The sequence below is a fragment of the Phacochoerus africanus genome, chromosome 15 (assembly GCF_016906955.1).
Source record: "Phacochoerus africanus isolate WHEZ1 chromosome 15, ROS_Pafr_v1, whole genome shotgun sequence".
NCBI lineage: Eukaryota > Metazoa > Chordata > Mammalia > Artiodactyla > Suidae > Phacochoerus > Phacochoerus africanus.
The window spans coordinates 141646140-141670360 of record NC_062558.1 but is presented as its reverse complement, the minus strand read 5'-3'; the positions used below and the strand labels follow the sequence as shown (position 1 = coordinate 141670360).

At 60.2% G+C, this 24221-nt stretch overlaps 3 protein-coding genes across 6 annotated transcripts; 2 read left to right on the top strand and 1 right to left on the bottom strand.

Annotated features, from left to right (window-relative positions):
• Positions 1 to 1172: 1172 nt before the first annotated feature.
• Positions 1173 to 2293, top strand: LOC125116510 (olfactory receptor 6-like). The gene has a single exon (XM_047761780.1). The coding sequence runs from the start codon at positions 1358 to 1360 to the stop codon at positions 2291 to 2293; it is 936 nt and encodes a 311-aa protein (XP_047617736.1). The 5' UTR covers positions 1173 to 1357.
• A 4590-nt stretch (positions 2294 to 6883) lies between these two features.
• On the top strand, positions 6884 to 8608 carry SPRN (shadow of prion protein). Its single transcript, XM_047759610.1, has 2 exons — positions 6884 to 7208; positions 8061 to 8608. The coding sequence occupies exons 1-2, from the start codon at positions 6912 to 6914 to the stop codon at positions 8520 to 8522; spliced, it is 759 nt and encodes a 252-aa protein (XP_047615566.1). The 5' UTR covers positions 6884 to 6911; the 3' UTR covers positions 8523 to 8608.
• Positions 8609 to 11080: 2472 nt separating this feature from the next.
• On the bottom strand, positions 11081 to 23138 carry MTG1 (mitochondrial ribosome associated GTPase 1). 4 transcript variants are annotated; one of them, XM_047759608.1, is made up of 11 exons: positions 22943 to 23132; positions 21863 to 21927; positions 19726 to 19830; positions 17271 to 17351; positions 16733 to 16789; positions 16483 to 16573; positions 14805 to 14866; positions 14319 to 14415; positions 13945 to 14026; positions 11699 to 11811; positions 11081 to 11510 (listed from the first exon to the last, which is right to left on the bottom strand). In XM_047759608.1, the coding sequence occupies exons 1-11, from the start codon at positions 23052 to 23054 to the stop codon at positions 11377 to 11379; spliced, it is 999 nt and encodes a 332-aa protein (XP_047615564.1). In that variant the 5' UTR covers positions 23055 to 23132; the 3' UTR covers positions 11081 to 11376. The 4 variants fall into 4 exon arrangements, with proteins under 4 accessions (XP_047615564.1, XP_047615563.1, XP_047615562.1 ...); XM_047759607.1 differs by lacking the exon at positions 11081 to 11510 and having other exon boundaries at positions 11699 to 12719; positions 16733 to 16777; positions 22943 to 23138; XM_047759606.1 differs by lacking the exon at positions 11081 to 11510 and having other exon boundaries at positions 11699 to 12719; positions 22943 to 23136.
• Positions 23139 to 24221: the final 1083 nt, after the last annotated feature.

Sequence of the window (24221 nt, the reverse complement as noted above, 5' to 3'; positions counted from 1 at the left end):
AGGCACTGGGGCAGAGCCCTCAGCCCGCTCTGCACCTCGGCCGCGCCCCACACCAGCTCTGAACCCCCCCGCAGCCCCTTCCTGCAGGGCTGAGCATCGTTCACTGCCGGGCGGGGGGCGGGTTTCCGAGGCTCTTCGAGGTGAGCCAGGCGCAACCACCAGCTCGGTCCCAGCTCAGGGAGGGTCAATGCAGAAGCAACCCGCGGAGGGGCGCCCCAGAACTGCACTTGCCCACGGGAACCTCCGTCCGCCTCCGGCGCGCCCTCCCCGAGACCAGGGCGCAGGGTGCAGGAGGAGCCAAAGGCCCCAGGAGCTCCGCCCCCACGAGCGGGGAGCCCCGCCTGGCTCCACCCCAGCCCGCAGCCCCTCCGCCACCCGTCCTTCCTGCAGACGTCCACCTCCTGGATGTCCTGGCACAAAAGCCCTAAACCACACAGGGCGCCCGCCCCAGAGGCGGAATGGACTGCCTCTGCCCATGCCCTAAGGGCCACTTTGTCTCTCAGAAACCACAGGATAGGAGTTCCCATGATGGCTCAGCGGTTAATGAACCTGACTGAGATCCATGAGGACTCGGGTTCGATCCCTGGCCTCGCTCAGTGGGTTAAGGATCTGAAATTGCCGTGAGCTGTGGTGTAGATCGCAGATGCGGCTCAGATCTGGCGTGGCTGTGGCCGTGGTGTAGGCCAGCAGCTGCAGCTCCGATTAGACCCCTAGCCTGGGAACCTCCATATGCCGTGGGTGCGGCCCTAGAAAGATGAAAAGAAAAGAAAACACAGGATAAAGACACCAGGCCAGCTCAAGGCAGGTCCACGTGGGGACAGCAAAAGCGGTGTGACCCCTCCCACCCTGCCCCCACCCCTAACTCTGCAAGCCCCTGGCCCAGGCTTTGCTCACCCCTGGAGAGCTGACGGCCGTCAGATGGACGTGGTGGCCTTCCAGAGAGCAGCTGGGAGGAACAGCCCCTGGGGACCCACATGGAGGAGGCCAGGGAAGCACGCAGAGACACAGCCAGGAAGGCACACCAGCCAGAGCAGGTCTTGTGTCCTGCTTGTGCGTGTGAGCGCACCTGGGTGAGCGTGCACTCGCACTCCCACGCCTGGCGCTGGCCCTGTGTGCTGCGGCAGGGAACAGCATGCGCCTGGTGTGCAGGCCCCGAGGGCCCTCGCCAGGGGCTGGCCCTGGGTGAGGTGCCTGCTGGGCTGAGAGCGGGGACAGGTCCGTGTGACTGCAGCTCTGAGAAGGGGCTACGGCACACCTACCCGGCCCCCACGACCTGGGCCCCTGCCCAGCACACATCACACCTGCATCTCTCTACTGTTCCAGGTGCTCAGACGTGCCCTCCCTGCCACGGAGGGCTATGAGCAACGCCACCAACCCCTTGGTGACAGAGTTCATCTTGCTGGGCTTCCCGGAACTGTGCCACCTGCGAGGGCTGCTCTTCGGGTCATTCCTCACCATCTATGTGGTGACCGTCCTGGAGAACCTGGTCATCGTGGTGACCGTCGGAGCCAGCCGTCACCTGCACACACCCATGTACTTCTTCCTGGCCAACCTGTCGGTGCTGGACACCCTCTACACCTCGGTCACCAGCCCCACGCTGCTGGCTGGCCTCCTGGCCTGGGCAAGGAGCCTCTCCTTCTCCGGATGCCTCACCCAGCTGTTCCTCTTCCTCTCACTCGGCTCCTCTGAGTGCTTCCTCCTGGCCGCCATGGCCTGTGACCGCTACCTGGCCATCTGTCACCCACTGCGCTACCCGGCCGTCATGGACACAAGGCTCTGCCTGCACCTGGCCCTCGGCGCCTGGCTGGGCGGCTTCCTAGCCTCCTTTGTGTCCACGGCCCTCATCTCCCGCCTCAGGTTCTGCGGCCCCAATGTCCTCAACCACTTCTTCTGTGACATTTCCCCGCTGCTGCAGCTCTCCTGCGATGACACCACCGCCATCGAAGTGCTGGACTTCATGGCGGCCCTGGCCGTGCTCACGACCTCCCTGCTGGTGACCGTGGTCTCCTATGCGCGCATCCTGGCCACAGTGCGGAGGGTCCCGGGAGGGGCCGGCCGCCAGAAGGCCTTCTCCACCTGTGCCTCCCACCTGGTGGTGGTGGCCGTCTTCTACACCACGGCCACCTTCATGTACACGCGGCCTCGCGCCGTCAGCTCCTTCGACCTCAACAAGCTGGTGTCTGTGGTCTACGCGCTTGTGACCCCGCTGCTCAACCCCATCATCTACTGCCTGCGGAACCGCGACATCAGGGAGGCCCTGGCCCAACTCCGCCGCGCCCCCTGCGCCCCCTGAGCACCGGCCGCAGGGCGAGGAACTTCAGATCCCTGTCGTCTGCTCGCAGCCGTCGGCCCAGCCAGGCAGGCCACGGCTCCCTCCCACCAGCGCAGCCGCACCCTGAGAAGGGAGCAGGTGGCAGAGGCCGAAACTCCAGAGGCTCCAGACGCCTCTCCCGGGGAGCTTCAGCACCCGAGCAGGGGACAGCGCCCCGGCCCAGAGTCCACTCACAGGAAGGTCCCTCTCCACCGTCTCACCCCTGGCCAACTGGGACCTGGCTGGTCTCTGTGGCGGCCAGCCCCTCTGCCAGGCTCCCTGGGCTCCGTGTGCCCTGTCCCTGAGCCCCCTGAAGGCCTCCCTCGCTGAGGTCCCGGCTCCTCAGAGCGCTCCCTGAGTCCTGCCTCAACCAGCCAGATGGGGGACTATGGGCTCCCAGCCCGTCCAGGCGGCACCAAAGGCAGTTGCCAACTTTCCTCCAAAACAAGAATGGCCTCCTTTTTTTCTTTTCTTTCTTTCTTTTTTTTTTTTTTTTTTCTTTTTAAGCCGCACCCGCGGTACGTGAAGGTTCCCAGGCCAGGGGTTAAATCGGAGCTGTTGCCACCAGCCACAGCCACAGCCACAGCCACAGCAGATCCGAGCCACGTCTGCAACCTATACTCCAGCTCACCGCAATGTCGGATCCTCAACCCACTGAGCAAGGCCAGGGATAGAACCCGAAGCCTCATGGTTCCCAGTTGGATTCGTTTCTTCTGCGCTACAACAGGAACTCCAAGAATGTCCTTCTAAAAGTTCTCTTGCGGCGCAGCGGATTAAGGATCTGGCTTTGTCACTGCAGCAACTCAAGTCACTGCTATAGCTTGGGTTCAATCCCTGGTCCAGGAACTTCCTCATGCCACAGGCATGACCAAAAAAATGTGCTTTTATTTAAAACTTGGCGGGTCTTAGCGTTCCCATAGTGGCTCAGCAGAAATGAATGTGACTAGCATCCATGAGGACACAGGTTTAATCCCTGGCCTCACTCAGTGGATTAAGGATCCGGCATTGCTGTGAGCTGTGGTGTAGGTTGCAGACGTGGCTCAGATCCCGCGTGGCTGTGGCTCTGGCGTAGGCTGGCGGCTACAGCTCCGATTCGACCCCTAGCCTGGGAACCTCCACGTGCCGCGGGAGCAACCCCAGAAAAGGCAAAAAGACCAAAAAAAACAAAACAACAACAAAAAACTTGTTGGGTCTCGCTTACGTGTGGGCATGTGGGTTACCTTACCTGGTCTGTCTGCCTTCTTGGTCTTCCCTGGCACTTCGTCCAGCACTGCCCTGCTCATCGACTTACTGACTCGCTCCTGACTGCACTGCTTTCCACACGCCAAGACCGTTCCCTTCGCCACAGCACCAGGGCTTGGTGCCCAGTGTCTCCTCGGAGGAATATACGTATTTATCAACAGATGTGTCACGGTGCTTGGTGGGTCTTTTAAACCCTGTAAATTATTTTGCACTGTAAACCTTCTCTTTCTATACTTTGAAGTTATGTCATTGGTGCCTGAAATTTAGAATTGTTTTATCACCTTAGTAAATTTAACTTTTTGTCATTAAGAATTATAACCTTTCCTCTGTCTGAGAAAAGCATCTTAGGAACTTGTCTGGTAACCAGCAATTTCAGAATTCATGAGCTAGTCTATCTGACCCTGGCCTTCAGCTGCAATGGCCCCCAGCTAACCTAGTCAGTTTCAGACAGTTCTTTCCAATCCTGTTCGTTGGTCCTGAAGTCAGTGGCTTTTGTAAACTGGCAGACTCCTTGGTGTGCCTTGCTTCTGAAGTCAAGGGGAGTCTGTCAGCAACCAAGGACCTCTGCCACGTCCTGAGCGTCCCTTCCGCTTGCAGGGCTTGTCCCCAGACCTGTGTTCAGAGGTGTGGGTACAGCACCCTTCCATGTTGTTAGCATGTCTTGCTGTTTCACACCGCACCTTTCTAGCTCCATCCATGTCTATTTCAAGAATCCAGCATTGTGAGCGAAATTTTTAAGTGTTAACAAAATAATAGTAGAATCCCCCCAAAAAAGAACTATTACTTTTCCTCTCCAGGAATGCTTCTTGCTTAATCTTTAAGGCTTTACGTCTACTTTATCTGCAGCAATGCAGCTCTATCAGCTTCCTTTTCACTCCCATTTGAGTGATTTTCTAAATCTGCCCCGGTTATTGATCTGCTGCCTCTTAGCAGCCTTCTGCCGTCGGCCCTGCAGCCAGAGCTGGAACTCCGAAAGCCCCATCTCTGCTTGGCCTGCTGCTCCTTGTTTCCGTTCGCACGTCATCTGTGGGTCTCGTCTTTACTCCTTTGAGGTAACTGGGTTTCCCCACTCCTGGGAGCTTTCAAGGCCTCCTTCTGGAGTTGGGTGTCCAGCGTAGGCTTTTCTTTGTATGTATCATGCTTGAAGTTTGCTATGCTTCTAGAATTCGACTTGCTTTCTCTCAGCAGTTTTTTTTAAATTATCAGCTCTTATTTCCTTAAACACTCACCTGCCTCATTCTTATTTCCTCTCCTTTTGATTCCAAAAGAGCGTGGACGCTGGGCCTTTTGCAGGGTCCCTGCCTCTCAGCAGCCTGCTCTGCATGCTCTGTTTTGCTCTTTGGCCTTCTCCCGACCTGGTTACTAACTCTATCCATCTAATCTGTTTGCTAATGTATTTTTTGGTTCTAGAATTTCCATCTGGTTCTTCTCATAGTTTTCCCCATTCCCGGTCAAATGCCTGGTCTGGGCTCATTCCAGGCCACATGTATGTTTCCGTGTGTCGTCAGGGACACCCTTCTTCTCGTTCCGGCCTGTCTGTCCCGCCAAGATGGGGCTGTTTCCTCACCATGGCTTCGGCAACACCTTAATAGCTGGCACAGGAAGCACTTCTTTTCTGACCTTATTTTTCAACATCGGTTATATTTGACCTTTATTTTTCCGTATGGACTTCAGAAACCTTTGGTTCTGTGTTACTCTGCTGGAGCTGCAGGAACAAAGCGCCACAGGTTGGGCGACTTATACACCAGAAGTTCATTTTCTCACCCCTCTGGAGGCTGGAAGTCTGAGATACGGTGTCACCAAGCTGGTTTCCTCTGAGGCCACTGTCCTTGGCCTGTAATTGCCATCTTGCCCCGTGTCCTCATGTGGTCGTCCCCAGGTGCCTGTCTGTGACCTGATCGGCAGTCACAACCAAGCCGATGACTTCATTTTACCTTAATCGCCTCGGTAAAGGCCCATCTCCAAACACAGGCATGTCAGGAGGTGCTGGCGGAGGAACACAATCCAGTCCGCGACCTTCCTTTAAAACCTCCGCCGAGGTTCTTACTGGAATCACTGAGCTTGTGGTCTTCCTGAGGGGCAAGGTCACTCTCAGGACCACCTTCCGCTGCTTCCTGCCTCGTCTCTGCAGGTCTTCCTTCACGTTCCTTAATAATTTTTATGTTTGGCATAGAGATCTGTGCATTGTGGGCGGTTATTTATAGCGTTGGTTGTTACTGTGAGTGGCATTTTATCTTCTATTTTCTGGCTCTTTCTTGTTCTGGTAGAGAAATTCCATTTTAGCAACTCTTCAGACATGCTCGTGGCTGCAGCCACAGAACATCCAGGTAGCAATCGCTTAACCCAACAGGGACAAGCAGTCAGACAGTCCGCAGCGTCCAGGAGCCAGGACCCCCCCCCCCCCCCCCCGCCCCCTCCCCCCCCCCCACTAGCCCACATGTCCAGCCTGCAGTCTTCAGAGGGCAGCAGCCACTCCCAGCATCACGCCCACAATCCAGGCTGGATGAAGGGAACGGAGGCTGTGTGCAGGCTCTGCCCAGCCCCTCTTCTTGGTGGCAGGGGTGGGGTGGGGAGCATGCCCTAAGCGCATGCTCTGTTGTGGGCTGTGGGCTCTTCCTGAGTGGCCGGTCTCCCGCAGCTGCAGGGGTTCGTGCGCGGCCAGCATTTGAGGCCAACAGGGACTGAGTTTGCCCAGGAGAGGGCGTGGGGCCGTGGTGCGGAGCCTCTGGGGCCTTGGGGATCTGACGGGGTCACAGGAACTACCCTTCGCAGGTCAGGAGGTCCCCGTGCCCGGCCTGACACCATCCTGAGGGCCCAGTGGAGAGGCGGGGGGCGGGGGAGGCCTAACTTCCATGGGTCGGAGGGGAGCAGGTTCCAGACAACAAACCAACCTTGGAAAGCAGCACGGCATCACTTCAGACGTGGCCCCAGGGTCCGACCCGGCAGGGGCTGGGGAGGTCCACCAGCTTGAGCAGGGACGTTCCAGGTCCCCTTGGGGCAGCATAGCTGATGGGAGAAGGGGGCCCCTCTCCCGACTCCCAGACCTGCAGGGGGACTGCTGCTCTGGGGCTCAGACACCAGGGGGCCCCGGAGAGCCGGCCTCTCCTCACTGGGCAGTGCAACCAGGAGCTCCGGCTCTGATGCTGAACTCCGTGGTCCTTGGGTCTGGGACAGCCGCCTGGGAAGGGATGAAGATGAGCAACGGGAGCAGGTGGCGTGGGAGAGGTCGGGGTTGGGGCGGGTAGGATGGGATGGAGTGTGGAAGGCCGGGGGACCAGTAGGTGCTGTAGGGCTCGGGGTGCAGCGGGGTTGGGGTCACTGGGTGCTGAAGACGACGGACAGACTGTTGGAAAATAGGATGGGCGCTGGGGGGCGGTGTGGGAAGGAAGACGGGGTGCAGCGAGGATGGGGGTGCTGGCTGGAAGAGGGGCTGCGCCTCCGAGAAGCCTGCCTTTGTCCCCTCCCCTCCCGTCTCCCGGGGGAAGAGCGTCCGCGTCTGCCCGCCCCCAAGGCTAGGGCGGAGGCCCCACGCAAAGCCCCGGCACCGCGGCTCCTCACTCGCTGCGGAGTCTCCACCACAAGCCCCTCCTTTCCTGATCAGCCGCGGTCCTTGGAGCGGCCACTTAGCCCGGGTTCCGACCGAGGCCCGAGGCTGGTAAGGCCGGGCAGCGGGATGCGGGAGCAGACGGGGAGGCGGGGGCTGGCGCCCGCGGGGCCCTGGATGGAGGCGCCGCGAGCCGCCGGGCGGGGCCTGGGAGGAGGGTCGAGGCGCCGCCCGAACGGCCGCGCCCGGAGCCGGCCTGGTGCCTTCTCGGTCCCCGCTCCAGCTCTCGACAGGCCGCCGGAGCAGGCAGGGAGCGAGCGGGCGGCCCAAGGCGGCGGGAGGGGACCTAAGCTGGGTCCCGCGGGGTGGGGTCTGCACAGCGTGACCAGCCCGCGGGGCCCAGACCCCCAGCTCTGGCTCTGCACGGCCCCAAAAGGGGGCCGTGAGAGCCGGGCTTGGGCCGCCGGCTGAGCCCCTCTCCAGACCGGATCTGGGTCCTCGGGGGCCCTCAGTCCCTGAGACACAGCCCCACCCCTCGTGGCCTCTGGTCCAGCTGAGTTCGGAGGCCTGAGGTGGTCCTTCCAGAGCAGCCCAGAATATGGAGCCCCCTCCCCAGGCCTGCGCGCCCCCCACCGCAGGGTACTCACCTCCCCCCCATCCTTGGCCTCCACTCCGAATACCCTCCAGGTGCTGAACCTCTCCTGGCACCCACCCGTCCTTCCTAGTTTCAGGCTTAAAATGCCCTCGCCCCAGTCCCCTCCAGCCCTGAGCCGGCCAGTCCTCCAAGATGCTGAGCCCTCTGTCCCCAGGCTCTGACCCCTGTCCCCAAGCCTTAAGCCCCCTGGGCTCAGGCCCCAAGCCCTATCCCTCGTCCCCAAGACCCCTGTCCCTAAAGCCCTGGGCTCCCGGCCCCCAGGCCTGGTCCTCGCATAAGCTGAGGTCCCTTCCTCCGGCCTCCCGCAGGTTTTGCTCCCGAAGATGAACTGGACGGCCGCCACGTGCTGGGCTCTGCTGCTGGCCGCCGCCTTCCTCTGCGACAGCGTCGCGGCCAAGGGCGGCAGGGGTGGGGCTCGCGGCAGCGCCCGGGGAGCCCTGCGCGGGGGTGCGCGCGGGGCCCCGAGGGTGCGAGTGAGGCCGGCTCCCCGCTATGCCGGCTCCTCCCTGCGCGTGGCCGCGGGGGCGGCTGCGGGGGCGGCCGCGGGGGCGGCCGCAGGCCTGGCTGCGGGCTCGAGCTGGAGGAGGGCCTCGGCGCCTGGGGAGCGTGGCCTGGAGGACGACGAGGACGGGGCACCCGGTGGCAACGGAACGGGTGGAGGCATCTACAGCTACCGGGCGTGGACTTCGGGCACCGGGCGCACGTGCGGCGCCCGCGTCTGCCTACTGCTGGGTGGTGCCCTTGGCGCCCTGGGGCTGCTACGGCCCTAGGCCCAGCTGGGGCCGGCTGGGACCCAGGGCAGATCTGCCGCCCAGCCCACGCCCTCCTGGCAGCCCCTGAGGTCCACCGCAAAGGCCGTGCCTTCTGTCCGCTGCCCCCGGCCCCTAAGCCCAGAGGTGCTGCGTGGGCAACCCCTGTCCACATCTGCCTGGGAGCTGCAGTCCCTCCTACCACCGCCTCCTGTCTAAACCCCTGCTCAAACCCCTCCCCACCCCCCACCTCCCAGGCCAGGGGGGGCGGCGGGGGCACCTACCCCTGGAGGTCAGGGTCACCCCCAGCAAAAAGGCAGGTGTTCTGCAGTCCCTGTACCAGCCCTGCCAGCCGCCCACTCCGTCCAGAGCTGGTCAAGGAGAGGTGCCAGGACCAGGCTGCTCGGGCCACTCAGCAACCCTAACCCCACCCTGGACACTTGAGAGGTGTGGACAGTGCTGACCACCAGGCAGAGAGGTGGGCCTTCAAGCTGGGCTTGTTTCTGCCACAGCCCTGAGGACACGGTGGCCTCTCCCGCAGAAGCGGCCCCCCTGCACAAAGGACTTGAGGATGGGGGGAGATGGAGCGTGCTAGCCGCCTGTGCAGAGGCCAGCGTGTGGATTTGAGAGCCCGAGCATGGCCCCGTGGTTTTCCGATGGCTCCCAGGACACCCTCACCCATAGAAACTGCCTGGAACACTGCCGCCCGCCTTCAGCCCAGAGGCAGTGACCCCCCTCCGGGCAGACACTCAGCAAGACCCACTGCCAGGGGCTCCCTTAGAGCCACTTTGCCCTGACTTGAAACAAGTCACTTCACTCTTCCTGGACCTATTTTGGAAAAACAAAACAAAACACTGTTTAAACTTCAAGTTTTCCGTTTCCTCTGAGCTCCAGGTCCACGTTCCCGGCGGAGCGCCTGCCTGTCCAGCTGAGCGCCTGCCTGTCCTCGGGCAGCAGCTGCTTCCTCCCTGGAAGGTGGGTGGCCCCTCCGCCGAGGGCAAGGTGCCACGGAGGACCTCGGGTTCCAGTTAGGCCCACAGCAGGCCTGGCCCCAAGGAAGGTCCCGAAGGCAGGCCAGCCACACCGGGGCCCAGCGCCCAGCAAGGACTGCCCGAGGAGAGGGCGCCTGTCCGCCAGAGGACAGCACAAGAGCAGCTGAGTGTCCCCCAAGCCCCGAGGGCCGTCAGGACACAGCCCCGAGCAGCCTCTGACCAGGGTCTGCCTCTGGCATCCAGCGCCAACCTGCGTGCCAGTCAGACCAGCTCTTCGCCTCTCGGGTGCCTTCCCCTCAAGGCCAGCCTGGTCCACTGGGGCCCTCTGCTGGCTCCCTCCGGCTTAAGAGCCTCGGTCAGCAGGACAGCTCTGCTCTGGGGCCTGGCTCCCCTGTGCTCACCAGAGCATCGCCCTCAGCTGGGCTGCCTCCTGGAATCTGCCCTCACCAGCCAGCCGGGCTGCAGGGCCTCTGGACCGGAATCCCCTGAAAGCCCTGCCACCTCTGCCCCCGCAGCTGGCACATGGCTCCAGTTAAGGTGGGTCTCGAGCTGTCCTCACGACCTGGACCCAACATTTTCCTCCAGAGCGCCAGGCGCTAAGCTGCAGAGCGCCTCCCCACCAGCCTGTATCCACACTGCCAGCATTCTCGGTGGGGCACCCAGATGCCCTCCGTACCCCAGACCAAGCTCAATGCTCCCAAGACCAGCGGCCAGTGGCCAAGCCCTGGCCAGGGCCTTAGAGATAGCATGACCACATCAGAGTCTTGAACAAGGGACCCGTCAGGGCAGCTTCTTAGGCGACTGAGGTCTCCCTGGCGGGCCCAGCCTGGCTATGCTCTGCCTCGGACACCCACCCAGACAGACAGACAGCGGCTGGTCCCGACCCTCAGGCCACCCTGCCGTGTGAGCTGCTGGCACGCTCCGGATGTTACAGAAATATTCTCATCGAGCTATTCCGCACGCCAGCCTGCAACACTTCCCACCTGCACTGGCCAGGGTTCCAGCAAGAGGCAGGCGGTGCTGGGGGTGGGTCACCTCAGGACAGGCAAGCGCAAGGGGTCTGGGGCAGCATGGGGGCAGCGGGACCTGGGAGGGCACCTATAGGAAGGGGAGGTGCCCTGCAGACTCCAGGAAGGTTGTGCCGCCACCAACACAGACGGGCCGGAGCTGCTGACCAGATGCAGCCCGCCCACCCCCACCGCCCTTCCAGAACGGGGTGGGTAACGCTCCTGGGCCCTTCAGATGCAGGCACGAGGCTGGGCGCTGCCTGGGGGAATGACCCCGCTGTCCCATTAGCTAGAAGGTGCTGGGAGGCGGTGGGAAGGCCAGCTGGGCTGTGAGCAGAGTGGCCCCAGGCACCGAGCGGACAGGTCCCTGGGTTCTGCCACGGCCACTCGGGACCTCGTGTCTGTGTGTGCACACGTCTCAGTCGTGAAATAAACACTGTGCTGGCAACGAGACTGGTCCTTATTGCAGGACCCAGGCCACTATGTCTGGAACTGACCCAAGAGCCTCCGGCATAAGCGGTTCGGGTCGCATTTTTCCCTGAGAAGAGCCGCAACACAGGGGACCAAGGAGGTACGGAGGTGCACGAAGAAGGGGCCGACCGCAGAGACGGGCCTTTAATTTAAAATTCCACAATTACAGGCTACAGCTTCAACTCCTGAGAAACAGCAGCTCTCCCTGAACGTGAGTGAGCGTCCTCCCCCAGCCGGGCAGGCAGGGACGTCCAGGGCCGAAGCGCGGTCTCTGTCACCAGGCGCTGGCCGGGCTGTGCAGCAGAGACGCGAGCGCACAGTGACCAGCGAGGAGCTGGCGGACGGGGGCTCCTGGGCAACAAGCCCGTAGCCGTGGAGCCGAGGGCAGGGGCGACGCCCCCGGGGTCAGGGCTCCACCGAGGGGATGCCCTGCAGGATATCGCGGTCCAGCATCACGGGGCCCAGTGCGCCGCTGCGGAAGGCCCGCAGGAAGTCCCTGGCGGCCGCGGGGTAGTTGGGCTGGACAACGTTCACGTCACCTGGGGAGGCAGGAGGGCAGGTGATCAGGGAGCCCCGCGTGGGGCCCAGCCCACCCGCCTCAGGGGCATCCGGGTGGGTGTCTGTGCCGCTCATCCACAAAGAACCCTCGGAGGGCAGCGCGGCCCCCTCGCCCCCAGAGCCTGGACACGCGCCCTGAGCCCTCGGCCCAGCCCGGGGCCCGTCTCACCCGTGCCAGTCAGCACCTTCACCCTCTGCGTCTTCCTCAGCCGCACGGCCACCCGCTTCAGCACGCTCGCGATGTCGTCGCAGGCCTGGCCCAGGCCGTAGTGCTGCACGTACCTGCCAGGCAGGCAGTCAGCCGGCGGGAGCCAGGACGGCCGGCACGGTCACGCCTGCTCCCCGACCTCCCCGCGTGGGCCTGGGTGACCCAGCTCCGCCGCTGCAGCCCTGGGCACAGCAGCCGGATGGCTGTGCCCACAGGCGTCGTCCCCTCCGCCCCTGAGCCGCCCGGGCCCAGGTCAGCAGCCCAGCTGAGTGTGTGCTGCCGAGGCAAGCCGGTCGCACGTCCCGACAGGCAAGGGGGAGGGGGAGGCTGGACGGGCCCTCGGGCTGAGTGCCCGGACCCGCACCAGCAACAAAGCCCCCGTCTCAGGGACAGACAGGCCAAAGGCACACGGGTCCACAATCAGAGTTCCGAGAGCAGCAGCTCCACAGGCCCCTCTGCCCAGGAGCCCAAGAGGCCCCGGGGAAGCCTCCCGCCCACACGTGCCTGAGCCCCGCCTCCTGCAGGAAATGGGGACAAATGGCGCCAGCCAGAGCCTGGGGGACAGAGTCGCCCTGCGCCGAATGGCTGCACATCATCGGAATTTGTAAAAGGCACAACCCGAGCCGCGGGGGCACGAGGAGCTCTAAACGCAGCAGCAAGAGAAAACCACACCAGGGCCTGCAATCAGAAACCGCTCAGAACTTAACAAAGACATGTCGTCAAAGCAGCCAGAGGGGCGTAAACACAGGGAACAAACAGCAGGCAGGGAGCGTCACTGCTGTGGCGTGGGTTCAGTTCCCGGCCTGGGAACCGGCGTGTGCCAAGGACTGGGCCAGAAACACCAGACTTCTCTGCAGGACTGAGGACCGCTGTCCATCTGGAATTCTGCACACAGGGAGGCAGCCTCCACAGATGAAGGTGAAACACACACGTCTTCAGCCGAGCAGCAGGCCTGCATGCCAGTCGGCGACAGAGGCGATCCCTGGACAGAAAATACCCCGAGGAAAAGCCAGCCCCCACACACAACGAGGAGCAGGGAGGTGAGGCCGAGAGCGGACGGTGGCACCGAGCCTGCACTTGGCCTCCCTGTACAAAGAAAACGTGGCAGCATGTCTGCTACGTAGAAGCAAAATGTGTGACAAGGACGCAGCCCAAAGCTGAGGACAAGGAGTGCGAGGCGTCGCCTGAGATGCGCTCCAAAGCCTAAAGCAGCCTCCTGCCTGGTTACAGGTGACGAACTGACAAAGGGGCATCCTAAGAAGTTCCCGATTCATCTAAGAAAGACCGAAGAGAAAGAGCGGGTGACGGGAAGGACAGACAGGCCCACGGCAAGATGCCAAGTGTAACCCTAACGGCGGTGAGCACACCAGGTGCAGACGGTCTGGATGCTACAATAAACGCAGAAAGGGCCAGACTGGGCACAAAGCAAGGCCCACCTACAGGCAGCCGATAAACACATTTTAAGTGTGAAGACATATGCTCAGCGTAAGGCGACAGGAAAGATGAACGCACAAGGCAGGGTTCAGAGCAGAGAATATTCTAAGAATAAAGAAGGCCAGGTCCTCGAGTCCCCAGGAGAAGCCTACAACTTCCTGCAGGGTTCTGCACCCAACAGCAGAGCCTGGAAGCAGAAGCAGCTCCTGCCAGGGCTGCCGGCAAGACACAGATCCTGGGGCGGGGCCTCCTCCCCGGGATGGTACAGGCAGGAGCAGAGTCTGCAGAGCGCAGACACGGGAGAGATCCAGGCCCGAGAGTCCAGACAAAATAAAAGGCAGAGCGAGGACGGAGAAAGCCAGTGAAACCAAGAGCTGGTTCTGTGGGGAAAAATCAGGGACTGACGACCTCAAGGTGACCAAGGACGCCCTGGGCCCGGGGCCACCGGCGCTCACACTGCCCCCGGCATGAGGAGGAGCAGAAGGATGCGCCCTCGGCAGGGAGCAGGGTTAGAACGCGGAGGACTCCCGGAACAAAGCCGGGCAGGGAGCTGGCTCCGCTCCTGCGAAACGCTCAGGGACGGCAGCGAGCAGCGCTGACAACGCGGCACAAGAACCACAAGAACCGGGGGTTTCTGGGTGGGCACCGGATTCACAGATGTACCCGCACGGCAGAGTCTCAGATCCCACACTCTGGTGACAGGCAGGCTGCCGGCCGGCGCCCCGTTACATGTGGCGCAGGCGGGAGAGGAAGGCCCCACGTCTCGCACTCACCCCAGGAGCTGGTGCCTGTTGAGGGTGTAGAGGAGGTAGTCGGCCAGGGTCTCCTCCCCCACCAGGTGGTCCAGCACGGTTCCTGGGAACAGGCAGCCGAGGGTGAGCGGTGGGCGCGCCGGTGGGTCGCTGGGGAAGCCTGCTGAGGCCGCCAGACCTGGCCTCCCAGCCCCACCTGTCAGATGGGAAGAGGACGCCCCCTCCAGGGCTGGCCGAGGGTTCTGCTGGGCTCAGAGGGTGCCAGGGCGCCCGCTGTGGACCAGGACCGTTGGCACTGCCCGAGATGTCCTGTGCCACAGCTCTGCATGGTTCTGCAGCAGCCTGCCCAAGGCCGGCCCAGCCCACCCGGCCTGGGGTCTGGGGGCCCGGCTCACCGCACAGGGCCAGCTTCAGGCCCGTCTCCACGTTCTGGATCCGAGGAGCCAGCACCCCGGGGGTGTCCAGCAGGAACATCAGTGGCCGCTCGCACACCTGTGGGCACAGAGGGGCTCAGGTGGCCGTGTGGGAAGCCTCGAGCAGCCCCTCCTGCCAGGCCGTCGGCTGGGGCCCCGGGAACCTGCCCGCCAGGTGTTGTCACTGCCACCGAGCTCTTGGCTTTCCCAGAGGACCCCACCCCGCGTGACGTGGAGAACGAGCGACAGCAGGGGCCCAGGGTCTTCTTCGCTGGAGGAAGTGAAGGTACCTCAGGAGCACGGGCTCGCCTGACACCCCCCGCCCCGGCCCTGCCCCGCCCCCCAGCGGCCCTCAAGCCGGTGCTGCAGCCGCGGACCTGCTTCCTCCTCTCTAAGAGGGAGACGCGTGCCCTCCCCCAGGCTGGCGTGAGGACGGACAGCACGGAGGGAAGGGGCGGCGAGGCCCACCTGAACTCTGGACATCACAGCCCTGGTGATCCCAGGCTCGCCGCCCACCTTGGTGGCTTTTCCTGCAGGACAGGAGGGGGGTGTCAGTGTCGATTAAATACAAAGGCAGATAAGCCACGAAGGAGCCACAAGACATGTGCAAAGCAGGGAGGGCCGAGGCCAGACCCTCGCTCTCATCCCGAGCCTGGGCCGCCCCAGGTCCAGCTCAGGGTGGTCCAGGCAGACTGTCCGCCCTCTGCCGGATCCACGCAGGCGTAGAGGGACACGCGTCCCTCGGTGCAGATGGACACACCAAGTGTGGTCCGTGCACACGGCTTATTTTTCATCCTCCGGAGGGAAGGAAACTGTGCCTCGTGCCACACACGGAGGGACCCTTGGAGTGACCTCGGTGAGACAAGCCTGACCCAGCAGGCCAGCCCTGGGGAACATGGGTTCCAAGGCCTCCAACGCCTCACAACACAAAGTGGAGAGTGGGGCCAGGGCTGGGAGGCAAGTTACTATCCCCCCTGCAGCTTCCATCTGAGAGGATGGAAACGTCTACACAGAAGGCGTGACGCCTGCGTGGCACATACCCTCAATGCCAACGATGTTTCGGTTTTTGTCTTTTTCTAGGGCTGCACCTGCCGCACACGGAGGTTCCCAGGCGAGGGGTCCAATCAGAGCTACAGCCCGGCCTACACCACAGTCACAGCAACGCGGGATCCAAGCCACATCTACGACCTACACCACAACTCACAGCAAGGCCCAATCCTTAACCTGCTGAGCAAGGCCAGGGATTAAATTCGCGTCCTTGGAGTTCCCATTGTGGCATAGCGGAAATGGACCCAACTCATAGCCATGAGGTTGTGGGTTCGATTCCTGGCCTCGCTTAGGATCCAGCGTTGCCGTGAGCTGTGGTGTAGGTCGCAGACGTGCCTTGGATCCTGCGTTGCTGTGGCCGTGGCATGGGCCAGCAGCTGCAAGCTCCAATTCAGCCCCTAGCCTGGGAACCTCCATATGCCGCGGGTGTGGCCCTAAAAAGCAAAAATCAGAAAAACAAAAAAGCAAAAATTTTCCTTATGGATACGAGTCACGTTCACTACCACTGAGCCACAATGGGAACTCCACCAATGATGATGTTTAAAGCCACGATTAAAGAAAAATAATCAAAAGAACAGACGACTGTAACGGCAAATCCAAGTGGCGCAAAACCACCAGAGAAATGACGGTTTAGCGCAGCCCTGTCTTCAGGCTGGTGCACGAAGGACGAGCGCACGCAGAAAACGAGCCCACACAGACTCGGTGTTGAACGATCACACGCCGGGGGAGAGCGAAGGCCGGGTGAGGGGTGCCGGCAGCCGAGGACAGGCATGGAGGACGCGGCCCTGGGGCGCCTTCCCCAGCCCCCGGCCCGGCCGCTCGCCCCAGGCACACGCGTGCCTTGAGCACCGTGGGTCAGAGACAGAGACGTGAGAAGACAGGACGGCCCGCGTCTAGGACGGTTATCATACGCACTAAACATTGTAACTAAGCATTTAATTTTAAAGGGAGAGCAACTGAGCATGGAATGTATCAAGGAATGGCTGTCTCACCGGCAGCCTGCACAGCAGGCCGGCGGCTGGGTCCTCCCAATGGAAAGAGACCCCCGGCAGCAGGGGTCTGGGCTGAGCGCGCCACCGCCGTGCCCCTGGGGAAGTACCTTTCCTGAGGTGCTGCCTCCGGAGGGCGTTGATGAGCGAGGACTTGCCCACGTTGGGGACGCCGATGACCATGATGCAGTACTCCAGGTTCTGCCGGCGCAAGGGCGGGGCTCAGGCCAGCTGCGCGGGAGGGCAGGCCCCGCACCGAGGCCGCCCACCCCACCTGCCGAGAGCCAAGGGCCACTGGGGGACCGCCTACCCGCCCACCACCGCCCACCGCAGCCCAGCAGCTGGGCCCTGCCCACCAACCTCTCCTCGGTGATAGCGGTAGCTGCTCCCGACCAATTCCGTGACCTTCGGGATGATCTGCAACCAGTCAACCGCCGGACGCTGTCCCGTAAGGCCACCCCCCTTCGCGTCCAAGCTGGACGCCTCAGCATCCAGAACCACACAGCTCGGCTCCAAGCACATCCCAGATTCGGGCTGCACGAGCGTCGGGGGTGCCCTTCCCTCCACCAGGACCGGGCAGGAGAGCCCCCAGAGGGTGGCAGCTATGATGGCCACCACTTTCTAACAACGATGCACAGCAGCCGGTGAAATGCTCAAATCACCCAGAAGAAACCAGGCAGGCGGCCCCAGATCCCCGCCCTCAGCCTGCCTCTCCTCCCTCCGGCATCGCCGTCCAGGGCCCGGGCTGCTCTTGGCACCGGCAGGTGCGTGTGCCCGGAACCCGAGTGGATACGGGCTGGATCCAGAACCCTGCTTCTTACAGAAGCACAGAGTGGTTCAAGGTTCTCTTTAAGGAATTTATGCAGGCGCTTTAGAGCACACAACAGGAAAAACCTACCTGCTTGATATTTTCATCCTTTACACAGTTGGTAAAAATGACATTTTTTAGGCCTTCTCTTTCTAAATGTTGCATAATTTTCTGAAAGAGACGAGACACTTCCGTTTTAAACATGAAATGAAACGGGGGCTGTGCGATGCGCTCGCGGGCCCAGGGCCACTGCAGCAGGGCCTCTGGGCAGCAGAGCACCACGGATGGCGCAGGCTGTTTGAGGGGCCATCGGAGGGCGGCCTGGCCCCAGGGCGGCCCTGAGCAGCCAGCTCCATGTGAGCGCCAGGGGAAGGAGGCCAAACCAGGTCACTCAGTCACCACAGACTGAAACAACACAGGCGTGGCCTTCTTTAGCACTGCCACTGCTCCCGTGTGTTCTGGCGGGCTGAGCTCCACGTAAAGCCAGGTTTGAACCCAATCCAATTACAGGGTAGGTGGAATATACTTTCAAAGCCTAAGGGGAGGAGTTCTTCATGGCGCAGTGGGTTGAGGGTCCGGCGGTGTCACTACAGTGGCTTGGGCCACTGCTGTGGCACAGGTTGGATCCTTGGCGGGGGAACTTCCAACACGCCACAGGCGTGGCCCAAAAGGAAACAAAGCTCAAAAGTAAATTGAGGTTACTATCGATTTACTGCCTTAAATAGGACTCGTGTTTTTAAAACCAGCACCGCACTGTCTGATCTGCGACCGATTTACCGCAAGGAAGTCATTTATTAATTCCGTTAGTTTCACTTTATTTGTGAGGACGATGTAGAGCCAGGCAGAGGCCATCGCAAAGACACACGAGAAGCCACACTTCAAGTGTGTCGTTCGCACAGGACGCCCCACCTCTCCGCAGAGGCAGACACGGAGGCCAGGCTGGGGGCTTCTCCTCCCCTCTCCCCCCCAACCCCTGGCCACAGCCCCTGAGAGGAGGGCAAACACTCCAGCTGCCACCCACCGGGACACCCCATGTCCCCATGTTAGGTCACCTAATGTGCCCAGGGTTCCACAAAAATGAGCATTTCGGAGCAGAAGCAATCGGTGGATAAGACCTGAGTCTCAACTCATTGGAACAACTGCAAGCTTGTGACGCCGAGGACGACCACCCGCGGGGTGAGACCCGTGGCGCTTCTCAGGAGGCTCCCGGCCGGCAGGACGGACTCAAAGGAGCAGGTGTGCAGCCTGCGCGGCGCAGGTGGATGCTGACGGGAAGTGCCTTGTTCTTGGATCTCAACGGACAAAGACTCCGGCTTCAGCACTTGCGTTTTCCTGGAAACCTCATGGTACAGGCCTGTGGCTGGGGTTGAAATACCTCCACACGCCACGGCCCACTAAGAACCTAACAATGCATTCCTGCTGCTGTGAAAGGAAAAGCTCCACGGTAACAATTTGAAAGGAAAAAAAAAGCTTGAAATCAAGATTCTGACACCTGTCTACGAAGGATTTGACAAGAGCAAGAAAAGCACACAGGGAGTTCCCATTGTGGTGCAGTGGTTAATGAATCCGACGAGGAACCATGAGGTTGCAGGTTCGATCCCTGGCCTCGCTCAGTGCGTCAAAGATCTGGCATTGCCGTGAGCTGTGGTGTAGGTTGCAGAAGCGGCTCGGATCCCACGTTGCTGTGGCTGTGGTGTAGGCCGGCAGCTACAGCTCCAATTAGACCCCTAGCCTGGGAACCTCCATATGTCGAAGGAGGCGGCCCTAGAAAAGGCAAAAAGACAAAAAAAAGAAAAGCAGAGCGGAACATCCTACAAGCAAGGCGTCCCAAGCCCACGTGCTTCTCTTCCTCAGGGAAAACGGCCACTGTCCATCTGGCGTGGCCTGGAGCAGCCCCTTCGCTGCCTGGGCCTCCTGCCTTCTAGCTGCCACACCCCTGGGCAGAAGGCAGCCCACGGGCCGGGGCAGACACTAACCAGCGAGGACACCCAGGGGGCAACTGCAGCCGTGTCAGGAGGACTCCCCGCCCGCACTCTCCAGGGTGACGGCCACTAGCCTCATGAGGCAATTGAATCAAGAGTGAATGAATATGGAGTTCCCGCCGTGGCTCAGTGGTTAACAAATCTGACTAGAAACCATGAGGTTGCGGGTTCGATCCCTCGCCTTGCTCAGTGGGTTGAGGATCCGGCGTTGCCGTGAGCTGTGGTGTAGGTTGCAGACATGGCACGGATCCCTCGTTGCTGTGGCTGTGGCATAGGCTGGCAGCTACAGCTCCGATTCGACCTCTAGCCTGGGAACCTCCATATGCCATGGGAGCGGCCCCAGATAAGGCAAAAAAGAGACAAAAAAAAAAAAGAGTGAATGAACACGAAATAACACATGGACATCGGTTCTACAGCAGCAGCCGTGTTCCAAGTGCTCACAGCCTCGAGTCCGACGGCCACCAGGCGGGGCACGACCTGGTCACCTCCTCTGGGAGGCGCACGTCCCGATTCATTTGGATCATAAATTGAGTGAGACACCCCCACAGAGCAAAGGGCGTTACCTGCTGCTCCTTCAGATCCGCCAGGTCCATCTTGTTGAGGACTAGCAAGTGCGGCTTAAGCCCAAGAGTTTCCTGAAACAGAGGGTTTCGGCCCGAAAGTGGGATGTGGCAAAATTAAGGCAAAATCCCTTCCCAGCTGCTTCCTGTGGACCAGAGGCAGAGGACAGGCAAGGCAATGGCCCTCACGTGGCTTCAACAGGAACAGATGGTGGCAAAAACAAGAAACAAAGCTCAGTGGAAGGTTTTACGACCAGATCGCTTAGTTGCTAAGGTTCAAAATGATCTGATGACTCAAAAGGAGTGCCTGCTCTCAAGCCGTGCCTGATACCATCTCAAACCACCACTGCCACCCTCTGCAGACCCCGTGGAGACCCCCAGCCAGGGGCCCTTGGGGCTTGCTGCAGGGTCCTGTCTCCGTGACACCCACACAGACAAGCAGGCAGGGAGCACTCAGCTCCGACCTGGTGCTTGTCTCCTACGTGTCCAGCTGTGACATTCCCAAGCTCTGGGTCCTGGCACCCAGTTAAGCCACTATGTCCCCACCCATACACTAAAGGGACGTCCCGTGTATAGCACTACTCTCAGAGGTTAACCACGCCTGTGCTAATTCAGAGGTTAACCAAAGGCCTCCTGAATCTCACGGGGCCACCCTGGGTGAGAAATTAGAACGTCTAGACACCAAAAGGAGGAGAAGTGGCCTCTCATCACGGGACATGGGACAGTAACTGCAGGCTTCATTGCTTATCAATAGTCAGACATATAACTGCCAGTAAAGCCTTCGGACTGGCCTGAGACCTCACATGAATGGATATATTCAGCCTAAGGTAGAGAAACTCGATACCTTTCACAGAAATTCCAACGAGCCTTTGAAATGGCTCCTCACCCTCGACCCAACCAACACCTTCGTCATGTGAGGAGAATCTGAGTGTGTAACTCAAACAGATACAACAAAAGCAGGTCTCAAGAGAATACGCATCACGAACGGGGCCATTGCTTGCGGCCAGTTCGTGCCTCAGGCGCAGCCTGGTTGGCAGGAACACTGTAACTGAGGTTTCATATCCCGATGGAGAAGCCTGCTGCTGGCCTGGGTCGGAAGGCTTGGCCTGCCGGGCGGAAGTCTGAGACAAACGATGCTACCTGGGTGTCACTGGGCAGCTTCTGATGGACTGGCCTGGAAAGGGGCCCAGATGTTAGCATTTACAAAATCCTCCTAGGGAATTCTCGTGTGTAACTGAGAATTGAGAACCGTGGCTTCCAAGGCCAATAACCATGACAGGTAACACTGCAGGTCACCTGCAGTACTGATGGGACCAGAGCAAGGGACCCGCAGAGACTGATGGCAACAAGGCAATGATGCCTCCTGCTGTGTCTCCAGGGCTGCCTGACTCAGGAGGGTCTCCCCTGCACCACAGTTCTGCACCCAATTTCGGTGGGGTTGGGGGGTTCCCCCCACCACCAGGTGGCTGTCCCACTCTTAAACCCAATTCTGACCACCTACCTGGAGATGCCTTTCCTTCCCACGGGTTAAGGGCTCAGGGCTGCCACCATCCCCCACTTTGGACACCAGTTACAAGTCTAGGTTGTCGCCTGTCACTTCTGATCAAATGACTAGATCGGGGTTTCTAGCCAAATTAGTTTGCTAGAAGGGCTCAAGGAATTAAAAGACGTACCTTACTAGATTAGACTTATTATAATAGGACCTAACTCAGGAACAGTCAGATGGAAGGGGTGGGGACACGGGGAGGGCACTCAGAGCTTCCAGGCTGTCCACGTGTCACTCTCCCTGCATCTCCACCCAGGCGCCAACCTGCATCCAGGACCTGACTCGTCAGGGGTTTACGGCAGCTTCATCTTGTAGGCCCGACAGAAGGAATCACTGGCCTTTGGTGAGTGAACTCGATCTGCAGCCCCTCTCCCTGCCCTGAGGTCAGGGGGTGAGAATCAAAGTTCTAACCCTCCCACCTCAGGCTGGCTCCCCCAGCAACCAGCTCCCCCTCTAGGGTGACCTAGGAGCTTCTCAAAATCACCTCATTAACATAAGAAAAGACACTCTAAGCTCCTCACTTGGGAAACCTTGAGTTTTAAGAGCTCTGGGCCAGAACAGGACAAAGGCAATGTCACAACCACCAAAGGATATCCGGGCGTCATGGACCTCGATGATACAGTCCACCAGCTTTAGGCTGCTCTGCATCTTCCTCAGCCCTGGGAAAGAGAAGGAGGACACTTAAGGGAGCCGTGGCCTTTTAACACCAGTAGAGGAGTTAAGTCGAACTGTCAACAATGACACAGCAGGAATTCCCGTCATGGCTCAGTGGTTAAAGAACACAACTAGTATGCATGAGGACGTGGGTTCGATCCCTGGCCTCACTCAGTGGGTTAAGGATCCAGCGTTGCCCTAAGCTGTGGCCTAGGCCAGCAGCTACAGCTCCAATTCGACCCCTAGCCTGGGAACCTCATATGCCACAGCTGCGGCTCTAAAAAGACAAAAAAAAAAAAAAAAAGAATGACACGCCATCATAAACGACCTAAAAAGAACACATCTCGGTGCAGTGCTCTAAGAAACAATAACTTATAACTATTTGCTGAGCACCTCCTTCAAATTCAACCCTAGGGGCTCGGGGGCAGGGGGAGAGCTGCTCAGGTCCGGGCCTGAGGGGCAGCTGCACATCCCAGGGTGGGGCCAGAGCCCGTCCGCCTCCACCGCTTCCACAAGTGGGCGACGCCGGGTGCAGTATTTAAGCTCTGCGCGGAGCGCTCAGCACCGAGCCCTGCAGAGCAGGCGCGCCGGGAATCACGCACAACGCACACACTAAACCGCAGAAGGAGCGGGCAATCCGACACGGTGAGACGGGCTGGACCCCTGCCAAACGTCTTCCTGGGGCCAAATTCTGACAAATGAACGGAGAGTTACTCCCAGAGGGATTTAGGTAGAGGACAACAACGACTCGACCTAAGTCTCAAAGATGTTGGGTGATTAAAAAGCTGACTACAACTTCGAAAGTGCCTTCGCACCCCTACTTCATTTAGTTCTCAAAATGTTCAGGAAATTACATCTTTAAGCGCATGCTTGGAAACCGAGGCTTCAGGAACCGAGCGGCAGAAGGGCCTTGCCGGGCACCAGGCACCAGGTCCCCGCAATCCCCGCCCGCCCCGCTCCAGGGAGATCCACAAAGAGCCGGGTAGACGGTGCGGCCCGCAGCGGCCCGCCAGACCTTACCCTTGGCCATGTGGCCTGGGAACCAGCGCGCCACGTCGCGACCGCCCAGGGGAAAGCTCTCCCGAAAGGCAGCCCGGCCGGCGGCGCACAGCGCGCGCGGGGTCAACCGCATGGCGCCGCCGACCGCTCCCGGCGACGGACTCCTCCGGCCGGCCCGAGACCCGGCGCAAGAGTTCCGGGCTCCAAGCTTCCGGGGACGGCCCGCGCGTGCGCACAGCGCTGCCGCCGGCGGAGGGCGGAGCTCGGGGGCGGGGGGCGGGGCTCCGAGCCAGGCATGGACTTGTGGGATGCCGGGAGGTTTTAGGGGTCTTGAGCTTAATATTCCTTAAATTAAAACTTCCTCGGTCGGGGAGTTCTGTTGTGGCCAGTGGAAACGAATCCAACTAGTGTCCACGAGGATGCGGGTTCTGTCCGTGGCCTCGCTCAATGGGTCGGGGATCCGGTGTTGCCTTGAGCTGTGCTGTCGGTCGAAGTTGCGGCTCGGTCCCTCGTTGCTGTGGCTGTGGCGGTGGCATAGGCTGGCAGCTACAGCTCCGATTGGCTGCCTAGCCTGGGAACTTCCATATGCTGCAGGTGCAGCCCTAAAGAGCAAAACAAACAAAAAAACGCTCCTAGTTCTTCCTTAAGCCTATGCTAAGTATAAGTAACAAAATTTAGCAGTCTGCTGTCAATGTTTGGTTCCTTTTACAAACTTGGTTAAAATTTTTCAGATTTTTAAACTTATAAACGAATATCCTCTTTCCTTTTCAAGTACTTTGGGCTTTAATGTTACAAACCTTTCGTAAATGCCAACTGCAGTTCTGCTAAATTAGGCCTGTGAATGCCCAATGCCTGGAATTCTCTTCCCTGTTCCAATGCTCCCTATCAATGTGGTTGGCTTTTAACTTTCAGTTGGAAGTCTGAGCAGTTACTTGACTGCATTTTGTTACAAGAATACCACACGAATGGAATCTTTAAAACCACCACCCAAAATTCCAAAGATGCTCAGATTATCAGCACAAAGATGTCATTATGGTCATTTTGAAGTCCTTAAACCTTCTTGTACTCAGGGCTAACCTGTCCTGGGGTGGAGACCAGCCCTCTGACCTAGAGAGCACCTGACTCAGGAACCCTTGGATGCCAACAACACAGACTCTGTGCCGAGAGAAGCTACCCTCGTTCATGGTCCTAGGACCAAAGAACTGAAAACAACCCTGCTGGAGTTCCCGCTGTGGCTCAGAGGAAATGAATCTGACTGGGATGCTGTTTCAATCCCTGGCCTCATTCAGTGGTCAGGGAT